General features: G+C 40.5%; 3 protein-coding genes across 6 annotated transcripts in view; 2 read left to right on the top strand and 1 right to left on the bottom strand.

Annotated features, from left to right (window-relative positions):
* Positions 1-194: 194 nt before the first annotated feature.
* Positions 195-10,804, top strand: si:ch211-257p13.3 (kinesin-like protein KIFC3). Of its 2 annotated transcripts, XM_051407431.1 has the most exons (20): positions 197-517; positions 740-856; positions 1,094-1,190; positions 1,370-1,527; positions 1,659-1,911; positions 4,029-4,201; positions 4,800-4,865; positions 5,132-5,269; positions 5,369-5,566; positions 5,792-5,965; positions 6,512-6,659; positions 7,539-7,669; positions 7,774-7,885; positions 7,963-8,144; positions 8,218-8,322; positions 8,411-8,541; positions 8,634-8,754; positions 8,845-8,974; positions 9,301-9,530; positions 9,644-10,804. In XM_051407431.1, the coding sequence occupies exons 2-20, from the start codon at positions 761-763 to the stop codon at positions 9,767-9,769; spliced, it is 2,769 nt and encodes a 922-aa protein (XP_051263391.1). In that variant the 5' UTR covers positions 197-517; positions 740-760; the 3' UTR covers positions 9,770-10,804. The 2 variants fall into 2 exon arrangements, with proteins under 2 accessions (XP_051263392.1, XP_051263391.1); XM_051407432.1 differs by lacking the exons at positions 7,774-7,885; positions 7,963-8,144 and having other exon boundaries at positions 195-517.
* Positions 10,805-11,469: 665 nt separating this feature from the next.
* On the bottom strand, positions 11,470-19,204 carry ccdc12 (coiled-coil domain containing 12). The gene is made up of 7 exons (XM_051407437.1): positions 19,047-19,204; positions 15,813-15,883; positions 13,103-13,182; positions 12,884-12,945; positions 12,755-12,789; positions 12,574-12,650; positions 11,470-11,854 (listed from the first exon to the last, which is right to left on the bottom strand). The coding sequence occupies exons 1-7, from the start codon at positions 19,164-19,166 to the stop codon at positions 11,775-11,777; spliced, it is 525 nt and encodes a 174-aa protein (XP_051263397.1). The 5' UTR covers positions 19,167-19,204; the 3' UTR covers positions 11,470-11,774.
* A 1,540-nt stretch (positions 19,205-20,744) lies between these two features.
* The window catches only part of nbeal2 (neurobeachin-like 2), a 36,834-nt gene continuing 32,303 nt past the window's right edge, over positions 20,745-25,275 (top strand). For all 3 annotated transcript variants that reach the window (XM_051407425.1, XM_051407422.1, XM_051407421.1), the window contains exon 1: positions 20,745-21,358. In XM_051407425.1, the coding sequence (XP_051263385.1) occupies positions 21,284-21,358 (75 nt within the window). In that variant the 5' untranslated portion in view covers positions 20,745-21,283. The remainder of the gene's footprint in view (positions 21,359-25,275) is intronic.

Below are 25,275 nucleotides of genomic sequence, written 5' to 3'. Positions count from 1 at the left end.
GTTACATTGCATTTCAAAGATCTCTTGGCTCATGTTTAATGGTTGTATCACCTGTCACTGTTGTTCCACTCATAGTCATTGCAAACACATCAGTATTTGAAAGAGCATTATGCTGCAGTTTCCGATCTTTATGAGCACCTCAAACCTAACACATCTCATACGGCCCCTGTTATCAGCATAAACTAGCCCCACCAGCTCCATCAGTTCTCCATGCTGTATCTGTCACTCCACCACTGCAGCGGCTCAGGAAACTGCACTGAGCATGCTCACCACCGATGCAGCCTGTAGATGGAGCAAAGTGGAGAAGAGGAGGAGGAGGAGGAGAAGGAAGAGAAAGGGGTGGAGAGAGAACGGCAGAGAGGGAGTCACACAGGAGCTGCACAAAGCACTGGGATGCTGTTACAGCTCTGAACATGGGAAGATTTGTCATTGAGAGCACCGATGGAGTGTGAAAGGGGAATTCAAAGGACTGGAATGTCTGATTGTCATCGCCAAAGAGGAGGAGATATGTGATAAGGTAAAGAAGATAAAGCATTATGCATGATGGGATGGGGTGATGGTTAATAACGCAAGAAATGTTGAGTCTCTGGAGAAGCTGAGACCAGCATCATCATGCATCCTATGATAATCAGTATAATTGTGTGTTAATATATAATATCAGGGTAAGAACTACAATCCCTGCTTTTTCTGCACTGTGATCAAGGTGTATATGATTATTGAGTTAATCTGTCATTTACAGGGACTCTTGGACGGCGTGGAGATGTATGCCTTCTACTCCCTTTTAGTCTACATCTTCTACACTGTCTTTAAGAAGGAGGAGGAAGCCTTGGAGGGGGCGTGTGGAACTTCCTCAGACGTATGTCTAGCCTCATCATGTCCAGCCTCGGGGGTCCTCTGTCAGGAAAACATTTTTTATGCAGAGAGCATGCGTTCGTCACCAACCACCTGCTAGTGCAAAAAGTCTATGTCATAAAGGATGTAGAAATTGGTTGTGTCATTGTTCTGCATTTTTCTGTGAGCTCCTATGTATGTAATGTGTACCTATTCTGTATGTGTATTACTGTCTGACCCTCATGTATGTTGCTGTGCTCAGGAGCCAGGACCTGTTTCCATGGGAACAGGGAGCAGAAGGAGAGATGGCCACACCTCCAAAATGGGAAAAAAGGCTTGTGCTCTGCTCAGTGACTCAAGTGAGTGCTAAGAATTTCAGAATATCAGCTTTTCAGAATATTTATAGTCCAACATACAGGCTGTTGTATGATACAGAATAATGATACAACATTTATGATATGTATGGTTTATACTAATTAATTCATTAGTGCCTAGATTCCACTACTCATTATTGTTCATGTGATGTGTTGTCATCCAGGCAGTAGCAGTGACAGTGACGAATTGTCTCTGAGTGATGAAGATGAGAAAGAAGGCCCCGACATCCCAGCATGCACTCCTCTGGCTGCCTTTTTGTCCTTCAAGCAGGAGGCTGAGAAGAGGAGGTCCTCACAAGTTCAGCTGGAGACAACAGCAAAGGTGGCAAAACTGTGTCATCACCTTGACTGAGCTGCTCACGTGATGCAGGAACGCAGATGAGCAGTACCCCAAATAGGAGCTTCTGTGGTGCCATTAAAGCTTGTCTGTATATGTGCTTCTGTTCTGCCCAGCTGTCAGAGTCTCCCCTGGTGGCGGTGATGTCCCACTTGCTGAGTTTTCTGGAGCAGTACTCCCACTTCCAGCAGCTGCAGCAGCAGGCCGACCAGTACCGGGTCCAGCTGAAGAGGCACCGCGTCCAGCACCGGCGCCAGATGAAGGCCCTGCGAGCATCCTACCGCCAGCGCCTCAGGGACAAGAACAGCATCATCAGCGGCTTGGAGGAGGCCATCAGCCAGCAACAGACCCCCAGTCCACTGAGTGAGGGTGAGAGAGAAAGGGAAGAGCAGCAGAGGAAATAAGGGATGGGGGAGGGTAAAATGAAGGTGCATGAGGGGGTGGGTTTACATTTCCATGCGGTGGGTGTGAGGATGATGAAAAATAGAGAAGTCGAGGTCACTTAGCTTTTTTAATTATCTCACAGAGTAGATGGTCTGAAAGGAGAAGCAGAAAATGGCACAGGGGACTAAAGGTGATATTTAAATCGATTTGAGACTTCAGATTAGATGAGATCATCTGATGGATGGAGGAAGATTGATTAAAAGGACAATGAATCAAGGAAGCCAATTTCACATAATAGGGATTATATTTATTGGGTTATGTAATATAGATGACAACATTTTCTCTCATTTACAATTGTGGAAATCTAGTAATTTTCCAATACTGTATAAAAACAGGATTTGAGAAGGAAAGCTCATTCAAAGGGAGTAGAAGAAGTGATATTTTTTCTAATTTGTTAGAAGTCATCAATTCTTAAGGCCGTGTCTTACGTAGTTCACTTCAGTGTTTTTCTAATAGAAGAATACAGCCATCAGCAAAGGAGCAGACTGATTAGATTTATGTGGGTGTTGGTGGAAGTCAAGTTGGCCAGACTAAAACTTCACAGCTGCCACTGACCTCAAAGCTTTAGATGTCGGTATCTGCTGTCTTTCAGATTTGACCAGATGGTTCTTTGGCCTCAGAGCATAAAAGGTGGATGAACTAACTGCACTGCCTCACTTTTCTGTACACATGTACAGTTTGTTAACAAGTGCATGACTCTGTGAAGCTGTACACAGATCCCATTCCTGTCCTTAGGCTGACTGACACAGTCCTTAGAGAAATATGTCAGTGCGTATGATAACGTGATACCCAGACCCATTTTTATATGAATCTCAGTTTGTAGGCCTATTTGAGCAGAGGACCTCATGCGCACCGACTCTCATTAGTCACAGAACCAAGATAAATGACTACGTGGTGAGGGTCTTTGGTACTTGGATAGTGACTCTGCGGCTCTCTGTCATGAATAAAACATGACTGTGAGTGCTGTTTTATTCCCTGCAAATGCACTGACAAAGTCTGGCACATGCAAGGTGCCACGTGTACTTGTGTTTGACTAAAAATAGCCCAGAGTCCATGTCCCAGTGTTACAAGGCTGTTTGGTTTGTTTGTTTACTGTAATGCAACGTGCAGGACTAAGTGGAGAAGTGATGCTGTGCCTGAGGACCACCACTTGGCTGTGTTGTGATCTTATATACGGGATTTAATTTGAATGAACGGCTGTTGCTCCATTCAGCTGCCTTTCATCAAGAAGAAATCTTAATTTTTAAAAAAGCTCTATCGTCTGTTTTTCAGTCGGAGGGAATAAGTTCTCTTGCATCATTTCAAGCTGCTGTTTTAAAATGTATAAAGCTATCTTAGTGCCTCTGCAGACCAGGACAGCTCATAGACTTTTCACGTTTTTTGCGAGCACGTTTCCTTCAACACCCTTGATGCACAGCTGTAGCCTCTCATTTTTTTTTGTCTTCCTGGCACCACCACCTCTCCCTGCACCATTGTGACACAGCAAACCTGACGTGGCGTGTTGATAGAATTAGAATAAGGGCCTGCAATGGAAATCAGAGGTGACAGAGCCTGATAAATCATTGAGGAGGAGGAAGAAAGCGATTAAAATGCTGTCGGGCATGCTGCTCAGGTTCTTGATGAATGATAGACGAGGTTTTAGCAGGTTGTTGCATGGCACATACATGTGAATCTTTTTTCTGCACTCGATCCTGGCTGCACGTGACAAGCTGAAGGAATTCCATATAGGTCTGTGAAGTTGCCCTGGAGACTTGAGAGTGGAAAATGTTAACAATGCATACTGCCTACATGGTGTGCAAAAGTGCTTACTTAATGTTCATTAATATTACACACACACACACACACACACACACACACACACACACACACACACACACACACACACACACACAAGCATTGAGGCATACTGTGGAAATAAATATGAAACAGGTCAGAGTGAGTTCAGGATATTAGCTAGTGCTATATCTGGGAAGGGGCCTAATATGAATATGGGTCTAAAAATGACAGAATATGATTAAGATTTGCCTATTTGTATCTCCAAGGTGAGTCCAGCAGTGATGCAGGGACACAAGCTGGGGTTCACAGGCTGGTGGAGTCTCTGTACGGTCTGCAGGGTGAGAGGAGTAAGCTGAGAGGAGAACTCCGTCTGCTGCACTCACAGCTGGAGCAGAAGGAAAAAGACAGGCACTCTCGCATACAGGCCTTTCAACAGCAGGTATAATGCTGCATTAGTTAAATCATAAATGCTGTATCAATTTTAATTTAAGGACTTATATTAAACGTTATTATTTTATGTCCATATGTATTGGGGAGGAGAGGGTGTTTATTAATAACCGGTGGAGACACACAATTACTGTACATGCATATCTTCATAAATGTAGGATGTCTCTCAGGTCCTATATTATCGTGCATCTATCTGAATGTTGTAAATGTTTTATGTGAATCTGTGTAATCTACCCCACACTGCCATTTTGGCAAGGCCTCTATTGCAAAAGAGATGATGAATCTCAAGAGACTTCCTAGTTAAAAAAGGTGAAAGTAAAATTAGAAGGGGTGCCCTGATAGCTCACCTGACCGTGTATGAAGTGAGCTGAGTCCTTACCGCAGCGGTCCGGGTTCCAGTTTTATAGATTTGATTTGTCATCCCCTCTCTCCCCTTTTCCTATCTCTCTCTACTGTCTTGTAAAATACCAAAAAAACATAACAATATATATATTCACATTGTGCTACTAAGAGAATGAAATAGGGAGTTGGACGTGTTTGTATTCATACCTGTGTTAGCAACTTTTAACTGTTTTCTTTTCCACGCACAGATCGATGAGCTCAAGAGTGGCATAGAGGAGCGCGAGGAGGAGCTGTCCAGACTCAGAACAGCCACCGTAAGCGCTGCGAACTATTGAATTTTAATCATTTTAAGTCTTTGTCACTTTCCTCACCATCAGCAAAGCTGCCACAGTGTATTCCCACACCGACTGAATGAAATACCATGCTGTAAAAATGCCATTGTATAACACCTTATTTATAAATCCATGATGAACAAACACACATCTACAAGGATATATATGTGAGGAATTGTCATAGCAAAGAATATTGGTTTTGATGCATCTCTCATTGTTATGCTGAACCTCATGTTTCATTTCCTCAGGGTGCCACAGATTCAGAGAAGCGGGTTCTGTGTCTTTCAGCAGAGAACGAGAGTCTGAAACAGAATCTGAGCGTTACTCAAGGTCTCTTGCAGCAGCTGTCAACCATCCCCTCCCAGTCCAGCACCATGCTCATCAAGGTGAGACAGCTGAGAGCTCCCCGAGGTGCTATGTTGGTAGCCACTGGTACCATCAAACACAAATACTTGTAATTGACTTTGTTTTATATGCTTTGTTAGGAGAATGAAAACCTTCGCAGCAGAGTGCAGCAGCTGGAGATGTCCTTACAGCAGCGTGCTGAGCAGCTGTCACACCTGGAGCGACAGAGCGAACAAAGCGAGTGGAGGAGAGGAGAAGAGCTGAGGAAACGGGAGGACCGAGTGAGGGAGCTGCAGCTGGAGCTGGACAGAGAGAGAGGCAAGGAGCCTGTGGTGAAGGTAAGTCTTATCTGAAAGGGCTATTGCAATAGCGTGAAATAGAGTAGCTTTGAGCTGTTAAATTATAAAACAGCTCCGTCCACATCGGAGAGTGTGATTTGTTAACTGGAAGTGGTTGTTACTAAGAAGGAATAGTGAACATAATTTCAAGAAAACACACATTACTTCTTTATTTTTTATGTTATTAGAATAGATGACCCTAATCAAATGTGTTTTCTCTCTCAGTACGTCACCCAGACTGTGGAAGTGGAATCACCTGCCACATTAAAGCATCTGACTAAAGCCAGACAGAGGAATGAACTGCTGTCCGAAAAGCTGTCCAGTCAGAATGAGCGGTGCAAACAGCTGGAGGAACACATCAGGAAGTCTGATGAATACAGCTGTAATCTGCAGCACAAGGTAACAAACGCTAAACTAGTTTGGCGTGAATTCTTATCTGTCATATCTGTCACACTAATACACACATCACACAAGTACATTTCAACATGCAGTATAACACAGTTTATACAGCAGTTTTTGAACATGTCAGCGACAAGCTGGATATAAATTTTAAGATGAACCGTGATTTAGGCTTTTGAAAATAATGCTCCATAATAAAAACTAATTTACCATCAGTACAGAAATTATTTTGGTTGGCTGCTGGCCACTAAGAGGCAAGGAAACAAATCCCAGATGCTCCTTGTGATGCTGTCAAGTGTAAAAAAAAAATGAAAGGGACAGAATTGACAAAGTCCAGAGGGGTAAATGAACCACACTGTGTTTAGAGAACAGATGATCAAAGGAGGAAAAATCAAACGCAGAAGGAGGAAGTTTCCACTTTGCTGCTGGAAATTCACAACTTGGATCAATTTAATTGACAGATGTACTCATTACAGAGCTGAACTTGCACACATTGGACCAGTCGAGCTGACAGATTGACAAATTGCTGTGCTGAACCTTTCACAGATTGCAGCGTATGAGAGAGAAATCAGTAAACTGAGAGAGGAGCTGTTGAAAGAGATTGGCCACTTGGAGGAGAGGAAGGAAGAAGCTGTGAAGGCTGCTGCCAACTGCTCAGCCGAGCACTTTCAGAACCTGCAGGACCAATTCTTCAGTGAGTTACACCAAATAATTCAACCCCCCAAGAATGAGATCTTGGTGAAGCTGATTAGCTTAGCTTAGCATAAAGACTAGAAACAGGGGGATACGACTAGTGTGGCTCTGTCCAAAGGTAAGATAATCCAACTACTAACTTGTCTAAATCACACAAATTAACATGTTCTATTTCGTTCGTTAAAGGACCAGTGTGTAGGCTTTAGTGGCGTCCAGCCGTGAAGTTGCAGATTGCAACTAACTGAACACTGCTGGTGTCTGTATTTGACAGCTGGGAATGAGAACGGACAGTGTAGTATGCAGGAAAAAGTACGGTGGCCGCAAAAGGCCCTATCTACAGCCAGGTTTGTCCGTTGTGGGCTACTGTAGAAACATGGTAGTTCAACATGGCGGACTCCATAGAAGGCAACCTGTGCCGTCTGTAGATATAAACAGCTCATTCTATGGTAAAAAAAACCCATAACAATTCTTATATTTAGGTGATTATACACCAATAAAAACATAACTATAAATATAATATTCTATTTCTGCCAATAGATCATCTTACATTGTTGGAGAGCTCCACACTGGAACTGAAGTGTAAAAACAGCACATTCTACTTTTCATGGACGAGTGCAGTGACTTCCTGGACTTCCTTGTTATCATTATGAGGTTGACAGGCAATCACAGGAGACTCAAGGAAGTCACAGCGCCTGTCCAGAAAATAGTCTTGCACACAACCCTGTGTTATATTTATGGGAGTGACATCAATCTTCTCATCTAACTCATCAAGAAAGCAAATATGCATATTTACCAAAATGTCAAATTTTTCCATTAAATAAATGTATTGAAACAAAACTGTATTGGAGCGTGATTCTACATGTTTTTTTTCTTTTGTCAGGCTTGCAGAAGCGCCTGACAGCACTCCCTCCAACTTTACGCTCTATGAAGACAGACTACACCAGTCTGAGGAGCCAGGTTCGAAATTTCTCAGACTTTTATGGATCGGCTATCAATGATGCAAAAAAACAGGTATGTATGTGTGTGTCATGATTCCTGTATGAATCTTGTCCGCTGTATCTAGGGGAAGGACAGATCCCAGTAAAGGAGTGTTATGTTTTTTTTGCCTTTGGCAGATTACAGCAGCTATCAGTGAGATGTCTGAAGCCAACAAAGATCTTCTGGAGAAATATAGGAAGGAGGTTGCGCTGCGCAGAAAGTACCATGAGCAGCTGGTGGAGCTTAAAGGTATGCAGAGAAATACAAAAAAAAGTCACTGCGGAAAATAAAATCTGTGTCATTAACTGGGGGCGCCCTGTTTTTAGGCAACATCCGTGTGCTGTGCCGTGTGAAGCCCGTGCTGAAGGAGGACCAGCATGAGGAGGGCCAGTCTGTGGTGGTGACCACGGACGCCAACAACGAATCCTCACTCAATGTGCTGAACAAAGGAAAGGGTCGCCTCTTTGAACTGGACAAGGTCTTCCAACCACAGGCCACACAAGAAGAGGTATTACATTGGACAGCATGTGTGGGTAATGTAATTATAACAAGAATGCTAACCCTTTGTCTGGTTTCATCAGGTCTTTCAGGAGATTGAACCCCTTGTGACGTCCTGCATTGATGGCTACCAAGTCTGCATATTTGCCTATGGCCAGACTGGTTCTGGAAAAACTTACACCATGGAGGTATACTCACTAGTTTAACGGCATTAATGTAGCCATAGGGTGTTAATCCATAACGTAGGCTGCAGGCTAAGTATCCTTTGATTTTCAGGGCAGTGTGGAGAATCCAGGCATCAACCAGCGAGCCCTCAAGCATCTTTTCAGTGAGATTGAGGAGAGGAAGGACATGTGGTCTTACAATGTCACTGTGAGCTCTGTGGAGATCTACAATGAGGTGCTAAGGTACAGAACGCTGCACTTTTCTTCAGATAGACCTAATTTACAGATACTAGATGTTGACTGTGTTACTGTTGGTGTTGTATTTTGTTTCTCAGAGACCTGCTGAGTAAGGATGGAGAGAAACTGGACATAAAGATCAACCCGGACGGAACAGGACAGCTGCATGTGCCGGGCCTCAGGGTCATCGAAGTTAAGAGCTTTCAGCACATCAAGAAGGTGACACAGTGTATTTTAATTAAACAATCCATAATCCTCTTTAAAAATAAATCATTTTCATTCATGCTAACTAATCTTGTTTTTGTCAAGATTTTAGCCACAGCCCGAAGGAACAGGATCACCTTCGGCACTCAGATGAACCAGCACAGCTCCCGCTCCCACGCTCTGCTCTGTATCACCGTTCAGGGCACTGACCTCGCCACCGGCTCCAAAACCACCGGTCAGTCTCACAAACATTTCTCCTACTACAGGGGAAAGGCTGCTTATTAATACCTACAATGAATTTGAACCAGATTTGGGATTCCCTGTCACTGGATCTCTGTTTTATTAAAGCTGAGTGCTGTCTAGTCATAATGTTAAATCAAAAACAATACTTCCCAAGGGATGTCGTTGTGAATATCTGCAGTCTTTAAGCAGGAGATGGAGAAAGAGAGCAGAGTGGAAAAAGTACAAAAGGGAAGCTTCTGCTCGGGATTCACTCAGAGATCCAGAGATGACTGTCTTCATTGCTTCACCATTACCCTGAATTATCTTTCCTGTCCTCAGGCAAGTTGAACCTGGTGGACCTGGCTGGCTCAGAGAGGGTATGGAAGTCTGGTGCTGAGGGAGAGAGGCTGAAAGAGGCCCAGAATATCAACCGCTCTCTGCTGGCACTGGGGGACGTGATTCAGGCACTGAGAGCTCGGCAGACTCATATACCTTTCAGGAACTCTCGCCTTACATACTTATTACAAGACTCCCTGGGCAAAGGGAGCAAGACTGTCATGGTGGTGCAGGTGAGATTGTTACTCCTTATTTATGTACACACACACACACACACACACATATATATATCTTTACAATATGTATGTTTTTGATGCTTTTATGAGTTTTAACTTTTCTACTAAAGGTGTCTGCGCTGGAGAGTAATGTGGGAGAGACATTGTGCTCACTGAAGTTCGCCCAGAGGGTGTGCAAGGTGGAACTTGGTCCTGCAGCCAGGAAGATTGAATCTGGTGGAGGACAGTGTGACTGAATCAGCCACTTTCCTGTCCTCAGTGATCACCAGGAAGCCATGAATCCACCAGTCAGATTATCTCCCTCCCTATCAACCAACCATAATGCTACAGTATCAAGATCAACTGCAATCCTGCTCAAGGGCTAAATCTGCGGGGTCCGTGTGGCACCCGAATGCCAACCTTTAATTGAGGTTAGATATTAAGGATGTTGGCCTCCTCCATTTTCTGCTTTTGACAAGTGATAACCATTTATCATTAGATAATCTGCATGCAGGAGTATTTATTCTTCCCCTCTGAGTGCCAAAACAACGTCTGACTACCATACCGTCTAAGATTTGATGCTTCCTCGAACTACAATATCTCGGTTTCCTTTTATTAAATATAAAAATCCAGGATTTATTTATAAACAGCATCATGTTCAAACAGGTTCAATGAGCTTCCAGAGCCACAATATCAACACTTCAGTTTTTGTAGTATTAATCATCTTGCTATAAATGTCCGTAGTTTGTGAGCTTCATCTCCAATGTTGTATATTTTTGAAGGTTGTAGTGTAGGAGAATCTGTTATGTAGCAAAAGTATGGGCAGTTTACTATTTCGATGACACTTAAGTCACATGTAAGTGTAGTTTTTGTGAGCTTTCTGTTTCTCTTTAGAAAGCCTTGATAATTTGCCTTTTGAGGAAATCTGTTGAAGGGATCGGGTAGCCTTGTACTGAGAGTGGTAACATAATGAAGTGTGCAATATCCTCCTCATCGAGGAGGCAGTTTGGGCCTATGTGGACAGAAGATGCACTTTATTGAGTGTTTCAGTTAAAACAGGTATTTAGGTGCTTGCAATAGATATCACTTGTGAATGTCATACCAAAAACAGCTGATTGTTATCTGTTCATCATTGTTCTCTATTTATCACCCATTCAATCGAAACTTTTGATTCAAGTGTAGCAAGACATTAATGTTGCAGTAACTATGATAGAGATCAGAGGTCACGTCATGATGATTAGAGATTGAGTTTTCAGATAATTTTCTGAATAAATATGATATGTATTTAAAAAGTGTCTTTTCTCTTATTGGTTTGCTAAACTACAAAATGATAAAAAAAAAAACTTATGTATGCCACGTAATCACAATCTCCCTGGTTCAAATCCAGCAGATACATTCTTTACTCAAATACAAATACAGATACTTGTGTCAGAAACAGGTAAAAGTACTGGTTCCGCTTCTTTTAACATAAACTTCCCAAGTGAAAGTGATGTACTCTATTACTATTTCTATTGGCTGATAGAAACTTCGAATAAGATCCCTCTCGTCTGTTTCGTCTTGTTACATCAGTTTATCGTTTTTGTATTTTTTGTCATGTTACATCTGTCATGCATGATATGCATCGGTCTGGATATTGGGAAGGCGTGCAATGATGCAAAAAACCTTTTAAGAAAAATGAATAACTCCCATTAAATGCATTACAAGTAACAAATAAAGTAACAATCCTGTTAATCCGTCTAACAGGGTTCAGAGACTAACAATCCATGCCAAGGAGCACTAAAGCTCTTCTGGTGGCCCAACACCTTCTGTTTGTTTTTCCTTTCTTTTGTCACCCATCTGTATATTGATATCAGATAAAATTACATATACTGTGATAGACAAGTATATCCATATATCCATATTGTCCACCCTTACTTTCAAATTAAAGCAAAATGCATGAAAATAATAATCAGGAATCTGAAAATTTCACATTATTTTACTTGAAAATATAAAAAACATTACAACTCAATATTGATGGTTACATTAACAATGCACCTCAATAATCCACATAAAGAGAAAGTACTACTACATATTCATATGTAATAATGCAATGATACAAGGCAGGACTAACACTGGGAATATGAAGTCCTGACAGAAAACATTACTTTATTCCCTGCAGTAGTGAAAGTAGCCGTCTCTTTGAGCACAACACAGATGTGACAGTACAGTCCCAGAGGCCATCCCTCTGTAGTTTCATTTTTTTTAATCTGTCACATCTTGGGTTCAGTCTGAGTCTCCCTCTTCCACTCCTACTGCTCCCACCGCTCCGGCCAACTCGTCCTCGCTGCCTCTGAGACGATCCCCTGGAGACACGTAAACACTTGCGGTCAATCTGATGCATTCATTCATAAAATGTCAATTGTCACTGGTCCTATTTCTGTGTAGATCCTGTGTATTGGCAATGACGCTGGGTACGGTCTTATTCAGGTTGAGTGGATAACATGCACCATTAACAGCCTGTAACCAAGCATATGTTGTCACAGCAACCGACAGTACAAGCTGCTAGCAGGCTATAGAGATACCTGTAATGCAGAGCAAAACAATGTTCTTTACAATAACACTAAATACAGCCCACTGCCACATTTTAATATCCATCAAAATCTAACTGTAATGCTCTGAGTTTGCGCAGAAGGCTCAAACCAACCTGAAAGGAGTGACTGTTTATGTTTACATACCACTATAAACTGTAACATATTAATTGGGTTATTGTAAGTACACGTTAACACAATAAATACTGTACCCTGAACGCATGCAAATGGAGGCAATTAGTAATTACTGTAGCACAAAACAAGGGAAAGCCTTTTAGTTAAAATTGTTTTGCGTTCTCCATGAAAGCTCAAGCCTATTTTTAGAATGTGGATCACACATCAGTGGAGGAATCACACCATTGATGTTATCAGATGGCTTCAAGCCTCTGCGGAGTCTGGAAACCACAAAGCAATTAGCCTAATAATTCACGCCTAGCTCAGACACGCTTGTCTCTGTAGTGTCAAAATTCAGTGACAAAATGTGAAATACTAACGGATGAGCTCGGCGATGGCTCTCTGTGTTCTCCTCTCCAACTTCTCCAGTTTCTTTGCCACGTCGCGCTTTAGATCCCTGGATTCAGAATCACAATGTCAAAACAATGTCAGTAAGCAATTATATCTTTAATTATAGGATTATAGATTTTATGCACCATACAGGTTGGAGAAAGGTCTTACCAGTCTGGTTTTCTTGGGGCGAGGTTGGCCAAATCCTGAGGAAAGAGAAACAGCTCAATATGGAAACTACAACTCCTTCTATGTTTCTCCAACAAAGGAAATCACATTTTGACAGAAAGGAGAACTCACCACTTCTTCAATGATGGGCTCTGGATTAGCTGCCTCTAACTGGTCTTTAACTTTATCCTCCACTGCAAACAAAGAATTTTTATCATCAGTCACAAATGATATGTGATAACACCAGGAATCTGATAGCAATACTCAAGGGGTGCCATCCAGAAGCTGACCACCTGAAGTCATCCGAGTTAATGTTTTTTCAAAGCTTGTTTATGATTGAAGAGTTCTTACCTGATGCAGGTTTGGCTTTGGGCACCTGCCTCTCCTTCAGCTCTTCATCCTCTGGGGTGTAATTCCTCAGTTTTAGTTCTCTGAGGACAGAAATATAAATAAGTAATGTGAGTCTCACACTTTTTCCACACACTTTTCTCAGTCCAGGAGGTGGCAGTGTGGGCAAGTATATACCACCAGAGATTTAAGGAGCATAAAAGACCATCTGCAAACCCTACACAGCTGCACATCTAATGTCTAGAGGGGATCGGGTATAATGTCTCTCTTTATTCCTATGAACACGTCTGATTAACATGTTCCACCTGCTCCTGGGCACAGACTTGAGGGGAGCAGCAAACAGCTGAGGAATGCTTTTCTTGATGTTAAATTACGCAGTCTTTCATCACATCTCCACACAGAGGAATTCTTGGCGAGCTTCGCTGACATCTCTGCAGATTATACAGAAAGTCCAGAGGCAGCGGTAAACTATTGTCTGACCAAGCACGGACCAAGAGAGTTATCAGCTGTTGTAAGCTTAACATGGATTTGTGATGAAGCTCGAGGGGGTGCACTCTTGATACATTCATCACACCCCTGCTGCCAACAGACAGACCGATGCCTTGTATGGGTATGGGCAGGAATGCTGGTCATGTTCTGACTTTGGCTGACTGTGGACCACTACTCGTTCACACATCTCTCTCTATGCCTCCTGGCTCTCTCCTGAGGAGAGTGTCTCAGTGGAGGAATAATTTGCTCTATCCATCTCATCCCTAAACTGAATTCTCATTCCACTAATGCACACGCTTTATTGCATTTATTGGAAGTGAAACAGAATCTTCTGGAATATAAATATGACATTAACTGCAACACCACCTTCAATAAATGAAGAAAATAAACAAAGGAAAACTACATAAATGGTAAATAAAACTGAATATAAAACAAATTAAAATAGTGAGTCAGTGTTACAAAGATCAGAAGCCCTGACAGCAAGTCAGTAAGTCAGTAAGTTTATTAACTTAGTTTACCCAGAGCTAACCCAAGGCTGACTACAGGCCATCATTTATCAGCCTTTGATAGATCGTATTGTGATTAAATAAAAGTAAAATGGATGATTGAAAAGGTTTTACCATTGGTCCATTTCTATTGGGCTGCATTATGCAATATATTTTGTGGAAGTGGACATTTAGTTGCAAGGGTGGCTCTAGCGCAAAGGCCAGGGAATCACCAAAACAAGATTCATCCTCTGCAAGCCATGACTATCAAGGGAAAACTTTATTGCATTCTTGACATTATTTATTTTTTTTACAAAATGTATATTTTGGGGTAAAAACCAAACTTCACATCATCCTGGCCGGTAAATGTCAAGATCTAGACCAGAACTGAATACAGATACTGAAAAACACCACCACTAGCAGGACGCAATAAAACTGGATAAACAGACTGTACATGTCGTTTTTTTCAAAGTTTGACATCACTCCTTTTTTCTTAACTTCCTCATAGTTTGATGCATCCAAACCTTTAGTGTATTTACACATTTCCACTTCAAGCACACTGTGGCATCAAAGGGAGCCAGTGATAAATTCAGAGCACTGACCCAAGTCTGGCCCTCTCAAAATGTTTAGAGCGAACTGTGGCAGAGGAGGAGGTGCCGCAGGGTGTTCAAATGTTTACACTCATATCGAACTACTTGCTCCATTCACCAGAGAAAAAATAACTCCAGACCGACAAATGATATTTACACATATCCACAGAGATTGTTAAAGCTAACACGTAATCAGTCAATATTTTACAGGCTTTTGAACTTCTTTGAATCGCATTTGCTATTTCCAGTCAGTATAAATCTTCTTACCTGTCAATCTAAAAACAGTAGCCTAACACCTAACAAGACGTAACAGGAAAAGCTGCATGGGGCAGTTGGTGCCTTTTGTGGAATAGGCTTGGAGGAATGTATGATAACATACAGGGAGCTGGAAAACACAAGTTCTACTGTTTTGACTTCTAAAACTTGTGGATCATTCATTTGAACAGCAATAAATTCAGGACAAACATTTAGTTTGTTGTGTTCTTTCATGCCCTGGTTTGGGAATTTGATCTCCCATGAAATTTTAATACCAATGACAAGATACATTACACTCACAATCTGCTACACATGTGTGCTTTGACATAGCAAAACACAGATTAAAAAAAAAAGTACATTCAACACTGATCTTTTCTCTTCACTGACAAATGTCTAAATTAGGCCTCTAAACTCTGCAGCTATTTTCATTCTCATGAGAGAGAGAGATCTGTCCTGTTGGACTGGAGGAAACACAGCGGCACTCCCTCAGTGCAGTCATTAAATATAAACAATGGAAAAAAGGTCCTGTAGGACAGGAAAGATGGCTGTTCCTTCCTACCGACTAACACACAAAGTTGAGTAGCCTGCAGGATATTTGAGCAGTTAATAGTGTAGTCTAGTGTAAACACTACATCTCACCACCTGCACTGAGACATGCACAGTGTTAGAAGATGGTGTTCAGATGAAGGGCAGATAAATGCTCTGAAAGTGTGCTGATATACTTCCATGTCAGTTTCAGTTCCGTCTGTGCAGCTTAAAAAGCCCCAGCTACAGGGGTGAGCAACAGTGAGCAGTGGTTGAACAAATAATGACATGCTTTTATGAAAAATTGATTTAATCCTTAATTAAAAACAAATAGCTACTATTTTTGTGTGTGTGGTGTGATTAACCAACCTGTGTCTTACTTCAGTAGTCTCCTCTAGTGAAGCTTTTTTCTTCTCTGGCTCCCCATCTTCTTCTCGCCCCTATTAAAATATCATTACATCATCATTGAAATAAACTAAATATACTATACAGTATTCACACAGTACAAACATCACTCTGTCATCAATGCACTAACCAGAAACAGCAGAGATTAACACTGTATTCTTTCATAAAGAATCACTGAATTATTAAAGAAATATTGACAACGGCAAAAAGATTCATATTTTTAAAGAATGAACCTATGCATCAACCCATTTCAGTGATCTGGCACAGTAAAGGTATATGCACTAGACTAACATTTGCATAGGAAAACAAAATAATCAAACATCTATTTTTTATGTCGGCCCATGATTTGAGACTCTACCCTAACCCTTTAACCACTTCATTTAATCGAGGCACACAGGTAAAAATTTTAATGTTAATGTTTTGTCATACGATATAGTGGATAAGATAGGCTAATTATGAGCCAGAGCGTATTCGTTATGTGCTTTCATGGCGGTTTGCATTTGCAGTTTTCTTATTGTTATTAATGAAGTGTCTATTGCCGATATATATTCCTATTGTCTGATTGGCCTGGCCCAGAGGTAGAACTTTGAGAACTGGGCCTAATAATTTAGGAAAATCAGATCACTATTTGCTCTAGGATTAGCTGCAACCACAGAAAAAGTAAACATGCAACCTGAACAACCACAGCATTTCAGACTATGGCCTACATTGAACTATCCCCATATAAACAACGGAAACAAAAGATGACATAGGCTTGCAGAAATTCAGAAAAAAATTATATTGACCCCAAGTGAAAAGTGGTAACAAAGGATACCGAACCCCTCCCATCGTACATTTTCCTGAAGAGGCTTCCTGTTCACCTGCTAGAACAATTCGGGGGACTGACTCATTCTTGAAGTGCAGTACAAAAGGAAAACAACCCCTCAGCTTCAGGAATGTCAACAACCCTTTATCAAATATTGCTAGGCAAGGCAGTATGTCTCTGTTTAACACCAGCATAGTGAAAACACATTTTGGTCTGAGTGCCAAAACAGTGGCTTACACATTGAACTGGGTTTCCGGTTGGAGGAAGAATTCATATGCAGAACTGTAAAGATAGATGTGGATGTCATAGTGGAGCAGAACAACTGTGCAATGTTTAAATGGTTCAAAACAGACAGCCGCCCCGGCCAAGGAACAACTGACACTCTGGTGCAACAACCTGTTCGGTCGAGTAGAATATGTGGGTCAAGACTAAAGGTGTGTGTTGATATGGAATTTTGATAGTACAACTGGGTAAAATTAGCTCAGCATACAATGTGATCTTTTTTTTCAAGTATTATTTTTTTTTGGCCTTTATGCCTTTGTTTGACAGAGAGATAGCTGGAGATAGAAAGGGGGGCAGAGAGAGGGGCTGACATGCAGCAAAGGGCCGCAGGTTGGACTCGAACCCAGGCCGCTGCGTATATGGGTCGCTAGCTCTACCAACTGAGCCAACCGGGAGCCTACAATGTGATCTTGATAATAGCAGATTAGGCTATGTGCTCTCAAACACATCTTACACATACCTTACATTATATTGTACAGTGTGTGGTAGTGGCAACAGAGGTGTGCTGTTATTTTGTCATGTTTCAACTTAAAACCTTTTTCCCCCCTAGATTCTGATTAGTCTGCACCTTTCAGGCACCTGATGTGTCTCTAAACTTCATTCAAATCCTCTTTTACTGCAGTAAAAAAGTTTTTTGCTTCTGTCTTTTGAGTTGAAGGTTCCTCCACCTTCCAACATAATAAGTGTGTTTTTAATGGCATGCAACAGTGTCCAGTTTACAACTGTGTGGCACAGGAGGGTCTTTCTCTTGTGTTCAATTTTGGTGGCTGAGAAACTAAAACTATCTTCTAACTAACATAGGACCTCTTGCATTTTAATAAAATATTTATTGTTACATCAATTCTTCTCCCATCAATAATTCAGGGATTTGATAAAAGTAAATGGCTGTAAAAAATGTTGAACACAATTATTTTCCTCATTTTCAAAGAGTTCAACGCAAATAATTAAATTAAATACAAAGAAAATGAAATAACACTCAGTTCCTTCACATTGTGGCACTGATGTCAAATGTATCGCCTCTTCCATGACTGAAGTCAGGTCGCACTGTGTCAATGAGTGAAACATATTTATTCTTCCTAGTTAGGTATTGGAGATAAATATTAGGTAGGTAAATATTGTAGATGTTTAAGTTGATGAACATCCCGCCATGGTTAAGCATGTGCAGAAAACAACTAAAAACAAGCTTATTTAATGCACTACATTTGTGAAAAAAATTGTAATATAGATGTTATATTATTCTGAAACGGTCTGATTAGTTTCCTAACATCCTCAGACTTTTTATCATTTATAGGAATCCCCCAATTTCCCCTTTTGAAAAACATCTCTCTGTTCTATTATATTTTTATATAAAGACCTTCATGGTGTATATATCTGATATATATATATATATCAGAGAAACAGTGCTTTTGTCGAGATATGCATGCTTTCACTGTGAAGCAGCAGAGATCCTTCCTTAAAGAGAGGATCAAAGCTCTCATCCCTACAGCCACCAACTATCCTGTACCTCTGTTTGTCAGCGAGATATTGAGGCCCCATCTGTTAAATGCATTGCTGAACATCAACATTTCTTAAATCCAGTTATATATTATATTATATTATACTATAGTATTTCCAAATTATCTATACATTTACTGTGACTGACTGAATGTCGTAGCTGACTATTACTGTGAAGCTGATCATATTCAGGTGCTTTTTTATTGTCGTGGCAATTAAAAACAACGTTATAAACACTGTGCATGTACAAAATAGAGGGTTGATATCAACTTTGATACAAGACTAGAAGTTTGTTATTGTCTCGATAGAAGTCCACACATGTTAGCTTAGGAAATTAGCTGCCCAGGAAACCCACAGAAACAATAACTACAAAAGCACAATACCAAGTAAAATATTTGACTTATCTGGAGCTAAATGAAATATCAAAACATACATCTTCTCACAGCACAACAACAAAGCCACGAGCCAAGTTTATGAATGATTTGCTAACTACATGAAAATGCTAACGTTAGCTCCAAGCTAAGTTAGCTTACGTTAGCTCACTGACTAAATGAAGCGTTTCTTACTTGCTCTGTTGAATTTATCACAAACCAGACATCACAAGACAGGACACTTACGTGAATTTTTTTATCTCTTAGTGCTTTTAGCCTCTCTTTTCTCTTCAGGGCCTGCTCCTGTAGTGACCCCACATTTTTCTCCATGTTTATCTCTACGCGCCGCTCAACTCTCTCTGACATCCATTGGTTGTCCTCCTGACTGAGGCTCTACAAACGACCGTCGAGCACATCGATTACAGTGGCCTGCCTGGTCATGTGATATTATTTTGTTTTGTTGTCAAATTTCTTCAGATTCATTAAATAGATTGATTGATTAATTAATTAATTAATTGAACTGGAAACATTATTATTATTAATAAAAGACAAACATAATGACATTTTCCAACCTTTAAACACATACCAGGTTCTCTGTTGGAGGCATTAACACATACTTGAATTGATTTAACTTTCAGTTGCTTACAGGCTAATTTTTCCTAGTTAAACCCACCTATGGACTATTAACAGACCTTTACATTAAGGGAAATACATAGGACAGACTTGCACACTGTCCCGCCTGTTGATGTCACACTGTCAGGTCCTGGTTAGGAATGTAGGCCATTGCCATGGTAATACAGCTGCCTCGCGCTTCACTCTGTCCATCCTCCTAATGACCAACATTAGTGTGTGATAACATAAACTTGGTTGTGTTAAAGATGCTAACAAGGTTAAAGATCATGACCCTAATAAATCAATAAATTACCCATTTGTAATAATAGCCTTCATGTCGGTGGCCCAGCGAGAGACAAATTAACTTGTGGTGTAGATTGGCCTACCATAGCAGATAAGGGAAAAGTTCTCTATGATGAAAACTATCCTCTCAGTACAACAGACACACCACTTGTCTAAAGAAAAAGTGTGTTTTCTCTTCTTTAGTACACCTTTGAGCAACTTTACATACCAAAAACATATGATGAACTCATAAAATGTGTATAAAACAGTGTTATTAGATAATTTCAATAATTTATTAAAACAAATATAACTGTTTATACTCAGCATGTATGTTTCAAGAATAATAATGTTTTTTTTTTTTTTGAACTGAAATGTATGCTTCATTTTCAGATAAATGTGTAAGCTGTTGCCAGACCATGTAGGTTTACAGTATGGAGTTAGACCAAACACCATCAGGACAACTTCAAACATCCAAATACTTCTTATAGGTGAATTTATTTTCAAAGATACATTTTCAGTGAGGAAGTATTTTATGTATATTTGTACACAATTCCACACTTTTACTGTTGTAATATTTTAAATATACTATATATTCTCATATTATACTGTCAGTAGTATTGATGTAGCACTCATTTTACTAAATTAGGTCTCAGTGTTTACAGGATTATTGATCAGCAGTCTTCATCAGGAATATAATAAAATGGTGTAATATAATTACTTATTACAGCCTACTAAGGCACCAGGAACCATCATAAGTAGCTGTTAGAGTCTGAAGTTCAGTCCTGTGTTTGTCTATGTCATGTGCAAAGTGAAAGCTTCATCCTCAGTCTAAAGACACTGCATAACAAAAGATTTTTATTCAGACATCTATGCAAGAGTGTATTAACGTCGTGTTTGTCTATTTTGATGATTACATGTATGTAGCTAGACTCCAAGAGGAGTGCATGAGGAGGCTGTGTCAGTGTGTTTATGTGTGTGTGTGTGTGTGTGTGTGTGTGTGTGTGTGTGTGTGTCTTTAAGAATATCAGCCTACCTGTGAGCAGGATCTACAATCAACTCTTCACTGCATTTCTCGCCTTGTTAATAGTCAGACACTAGTTGATGGTAATTTGCTCCCGCTCATCACACATGACACAGGACTGTACACCTCTGCTGACTGAATCCATACAGCCAGGGTAGTCATTTCGTGGTCTTGTAGGGGATGGCATCTGTCGCTTCCGTGGGAACTCTCTCCAATAGGAATCACACAGCAACAAGCTCGCTTTAAATGCGGACATGGGTGTTTCTCCAGGCATGCATTTCCACGCATTTTTGTTCCTGGCTTTACAATTCCGACAGTGATCGCCACATTTAACACCGTCATGTTTTAGCTTTTCTCATGCCACTCTGATAACTTTACGTGCCAAGACTTTTGTGTGGATTATTACGCCTGAATTTGCAGGAATGGTTCACAGGAGCGTGCCGCGTCCTCCTGCGTTTAGGAAACAACTTCAGACAGCTCCGGCTTTGACCATGCTCACCACCAGTTTCATGATTTATTAAAAAAAAACAAAAAAAAAAACAACAACAACAAAAAAAAGAGGGTGATAATGAGCAACCACAAGGGCGGCGGGATGGCATCGAAGGAACGGCTGTATGAGCTGTGGATGTTATATTACACAAAGGTGAGTGCAAGTGCGGAAGACCTGACGGTGACACCTGTTGTTGCAGCAGGTCTGGACTGCCTGAAGTTTCTAACATGAAGCCGATAAACACATGATCGCAGGCTGTGTGATCTGTGCCGTGTTGTTGTATTCGGTTTTAATGAGGAAGTCGTCTCCTTTCTGCCTGTTTGTATTGTTGCTGTTTTATTTACCTAGAGGTTGAGGCTGCCCTGCGCACACTGGAGGAGGATATCATGGCATATCATATGACTGTGTAACTGAGACATTTAACTTATTGAAAGCAGCGAGTAATAATGGTATTTGAAGCAGATTAACCGTCTTAATGGAGTGTGTTTGCTCCTGTACCTGTCATGCAGGTGTCACTGAGGCTACTTCCTGTTCCTGTTTGTCCCTGCCTCTCTTCCTTAGTTAAGCACATTTAAACCATAATGGGATTAATATAGGTATGGAGTTTTATTATTCAGGGAAAGAGCTTATTGTCACTTATCACCTGGAGCACATGTTTTTGACTTGGTGCCAGCAGCCCATTGACTATTCTCTTATATTTCAAATATTAGAAACAATATTGGTGTAAAAACCTAACCTAATTTTGCACCATCCTAAATCGAGTGTCACATTTTTTTGTGAGGTATTTTGGTCTCAAATGTTGCTCCCTGTGGGTGTGACTGCAGCTCATTCCTTTGGTTGTCCAGTAATAAGGTGTTTATATCTTGGTAATAATTTTGGAAACAAAGGAATAGCAAAATGATATTGCACATGCCTTCATGTCATGTCTCCTCTTAAAGGAGAAACAAAGTTGGCTGTGAATAAATTAAGTATTACTATTTAATGTGTTTGCAATCTGCTTCCATGCCTGAGGTCAGAGAAAACAAGATGAGACTTCTTTCCAAGTTTGCCTGCACTGTATGTTCACTGTGGGGCATTGAGACTCCTCCTTTATCATCACAGTGGATCTAAAGAGCTAGTTTCTTGACAAAGATAATAGCTAGTCATAGAGTAGGGCAGTTTTCATTACCTATCTCTATTGAATTTTGGTTTAATTTAGGACTGGACTTAATCCCTACTTGGAAACCAGCCAGAGAATTTAAACAGGGCAGAAGTCAATGCTGGAATAATTGCAAAAAAAGCTGGAAGCGCATCCCTGACACAAGTGAGCAAGAAGTGTATCACCTCTTGTGGTCACTTTGGCCACATCCCAGAGGAAGTGTGTTTGTAATCCAGCCTTTTACTTGTCCTCTGGGCTGCTGCTCTATGAATAACTGTAGAACTGTCCTGGTTATGCCAGTCTTTAACACACAAAACAAGTTGGAAGCACTGTCATAAAAATCCACTGTTAGAAAGAGTCATTGGTGTGTGTGTGTGTGTGGGTGTGTGTGTGTGTGCTTGTGTGCGTGTGCACCCTGAATGTGACTTTGACAGCTGCCTCTTGGCTCTCAGTTAGTTGTCTTGAGTTGCCATCAAGCCTAAAGAAACAACGTTTATAATTCAGATTTCTCACCAGAGAATGACGCACAGACTGAGATCTGAGCTTTCTTGGAAGTAGATTTTGCATGTGTGCAAATGACCTGCCCTTATTGCCTAGCTGCAATGAGGTAAAGGATTTGATTGAGCACAGTATTAAACGTCACCACCTTATGTGACTCAGAAGGACACAATAGACTGCAGAAAGGCAGCAGAACCACTTCAGAAAACAATCACTTGCCTCTCCTATACACATCAACATGCCACTGTGTGTCATGGTTTTGTTGTCTGCCTGTTTGTCAAGTTGGAACAGACAATATCTTTTTTTAAACTGGACCAGTCCCATCTCCAGCTCGTAGGCCTTGTTGTTATTTGTCACACATAAAATAAAATTTGACTATTGCAAATAGGTCGAATAGTACATGGGACCTGAGCTCTATTTAATAGGCTTTTTGTTAGTGCTGTAAACAAGCCTTTACTTACTAGTGGCGATGGCCTTGCACTGTCTGTTTGAGTCCCAACAAACACACCCCTGCAGCTGTCTTTACAGCCTGTAGCAGATCTGAATTTCAGTCTGTAAATATTTCAGTCTTGTGTGTCTCTGCTGATGACACCATTTTCCTCAGACTTATTCTTATATTTTTTCAAGGTTTTTCTGCTTTAATCAGTCCCTGTATGCAAGGGAAATCCTGAAAGCATCAGTGCATGTTCGATTACATAATGGGAGTTTACAGTATATAATTAATCTGTAATAATACTAACAATTGATGTTAATGTGTTTAAGGACATTCTGATCACAGCCATGGCTCTGTATTTGCAATAAGAAAACAAAACTTGTTCGGGCCTGTCTGTTATAAAGGAGCTCTGCTTCCTTCAATTGTGCAAGAAATCACACGCCCCTCGCAAGACTTTCAGATCAGCTGATGTTCAGGACTGATGTAAAATGTTGAAAAGGCATTGCGATATAGCAATGTCCTGCTCTAAAGTTGATGAATGAGATATTTTCTGTACAAATGACCAAAGAAACAGGAAGGCAATGATGGATCAATTGAAGATTTTCTGGATCACATCTCCTGTTATATACTAGAGAGTTGATTATTTGGTCACGTTATATGACCATAGGCATGCATGAATTTCATCTCATGCACTAGATCTATAAACAATTGTATTGACAATATAAACATACAATGTTTATTTACTGCTTCTTAGTTATCAGGTTTTTGCAGTTTTGAGAGCTTGTTAAGCCAAGTGATGCTCAGTGAAAAATCAAGAACTTCATACAATGAACAGAACATTGTTCCCACTTCATTTGCTAAAGTTAAAAGTCATCTTACTGGCACAATTTCAGAGCTCCATATCTCATATCTGAGAATGTGTTTCAGACCATCATCATATGCTCATGCCTGGCAGATATGGACGTACAAACAGTCTGATCTAATCACTGAGGGGAGTAGCATAACTTGTCAGATCGTGTCTGAAGACACCCAAAAGTGTATTGTTTTTGGATGTGCTTGTTCCTTTCCTCAAGTCATAATACAGTAATACTGTTTGACAACCGTTTAATCCGTTTTGTTTCATTACATGCCAGTTGTAGGGGTGCAACTAACTTAATGGGTCACTTTTAGGATTTGTTTTGCCATGAACTAATAGGCAATTTAGTTCAAAACTGTGACCCATTTACTGACAAAGTGTTGGTAATAAGTTATCAGAGCCTTAAGTTAGGACTCCCTGTTGCCTTATTAATTTTACAGTTATACAAAACAGAAAAAGACATTCAACCATATGTCATATTTGCAGCAGTATTTGGTATTTTAATTTAATACATTTAGAATAAAAGTTAAATAGTCCTGGATTCTTTTTCTGTTAATCATTAATCAGTGTCAATGAACTTCTTAAATAAGCTGGTAGAAGGTTTTTGTAAAAGCACTACTGTACTATTTTGATAGTCAATTAATCATTTATCAAAAAATAAAATATCAAACAATCCCTAGCTCCTGCTTCTCAGCTGTGAGAATTGGCTGTTTTTCTTCATCTTATCTGAAAGTAAATAGATAATTTGGGGGCTTTTGGACTGTTAATTAGACAAGACAAGCCATTTGAATTTGGGCTTTTCAGTCACAGTTTCAGGGTAAGCGGGGTATGACCTCGGCGATGCAGCAAGAAAGCATTTATGAACACTGAGATCATGTGGTCAACACGTACTGCCTTGTGATAACTGACCCAAGACACAATAAAACTACAGACCTTTTAGATGTCATAATTCTGGATGAAAGTGAGAAAGGAAGAAGCATCTTTTCCATCCGCTTAGGAACAAGCTGCTGCAGTTGCAAGCTGCTGAAAAATAGAGTGTGATTATCCTGTGATCATTAGCTTGAGAGACTATTGGACAGACTAATTAAAGCCTGAAGTGGCAGAAATGGACCACAGTGACAACCCAACTGCCACCCATCCACACA

This window comes from Dicentrarchus labrax, unplaced genomic scaffold (genome assembly GCF_905237075.1).
Source record: "Dicentrarchus labrax unplaced genomic scaffold, dlabrax2021, whole genome shotgun sequence".
In the NCBI taxonomy this organism is placed as follows: Eukaryota; Metazoa; Chordata; class Actinopteri; family Moronidae; genus Dicentrarchus; species Dicentrarchus labrax.
Note: the sequence above shows the minus strand (reverse complement) of the source record. Positions and strands in the feature narration are given on the sequence as shown.

Excerpts from the sequence above, each read along its gene's own strand:
- si:ch211-257p13.3 (XM_051407431.1), top strand. The coding sequence starts at position 761 with ATGTATGCCTTCTACTCCCTTTTAGTCTACATCTTCTACACTGTCTTT. Across the intron at positions 4,866-5,131 it reads CCAGACTCAGAACAGCCACC|GGTGCCACAGATTCAGAGAA; the intron begins GTAAGCGCTGCG and ends TCATTTCCTCAG. Across the intron at positions 7,886-7,962 it reads GCAGCTGGTGGAGCTTAAAG|GCAACATCCGTGTGCTGTGC; the intron begins GTATGCAGAGAA and ends CCCTGTTTTTAG.
- ccdc12 (XM_051407437.1), bottom strand. The coding sequence starts at position 19,166 with ATGTCAGAGAGAGTTGAGCGGCGCGTAGAGATAAACATGGAGAAAAAT. Across the intron at positions 12,946-13,102 it reads CAAAGCCAAACCTGCATCAG|TGGAGGATAAAGTTAAAGAC; the intron begins GTAAGAACTCTT and ends CTTTGTTTGCAG. Across the intron at positions 11,855-12,573 it reads AGCCATCGCCGAGCTCATCC|GGGATCGTCTCAGAGGCAGC; the intron begins GTTAGTATTTCA and ends ACGTGTCTCCAG.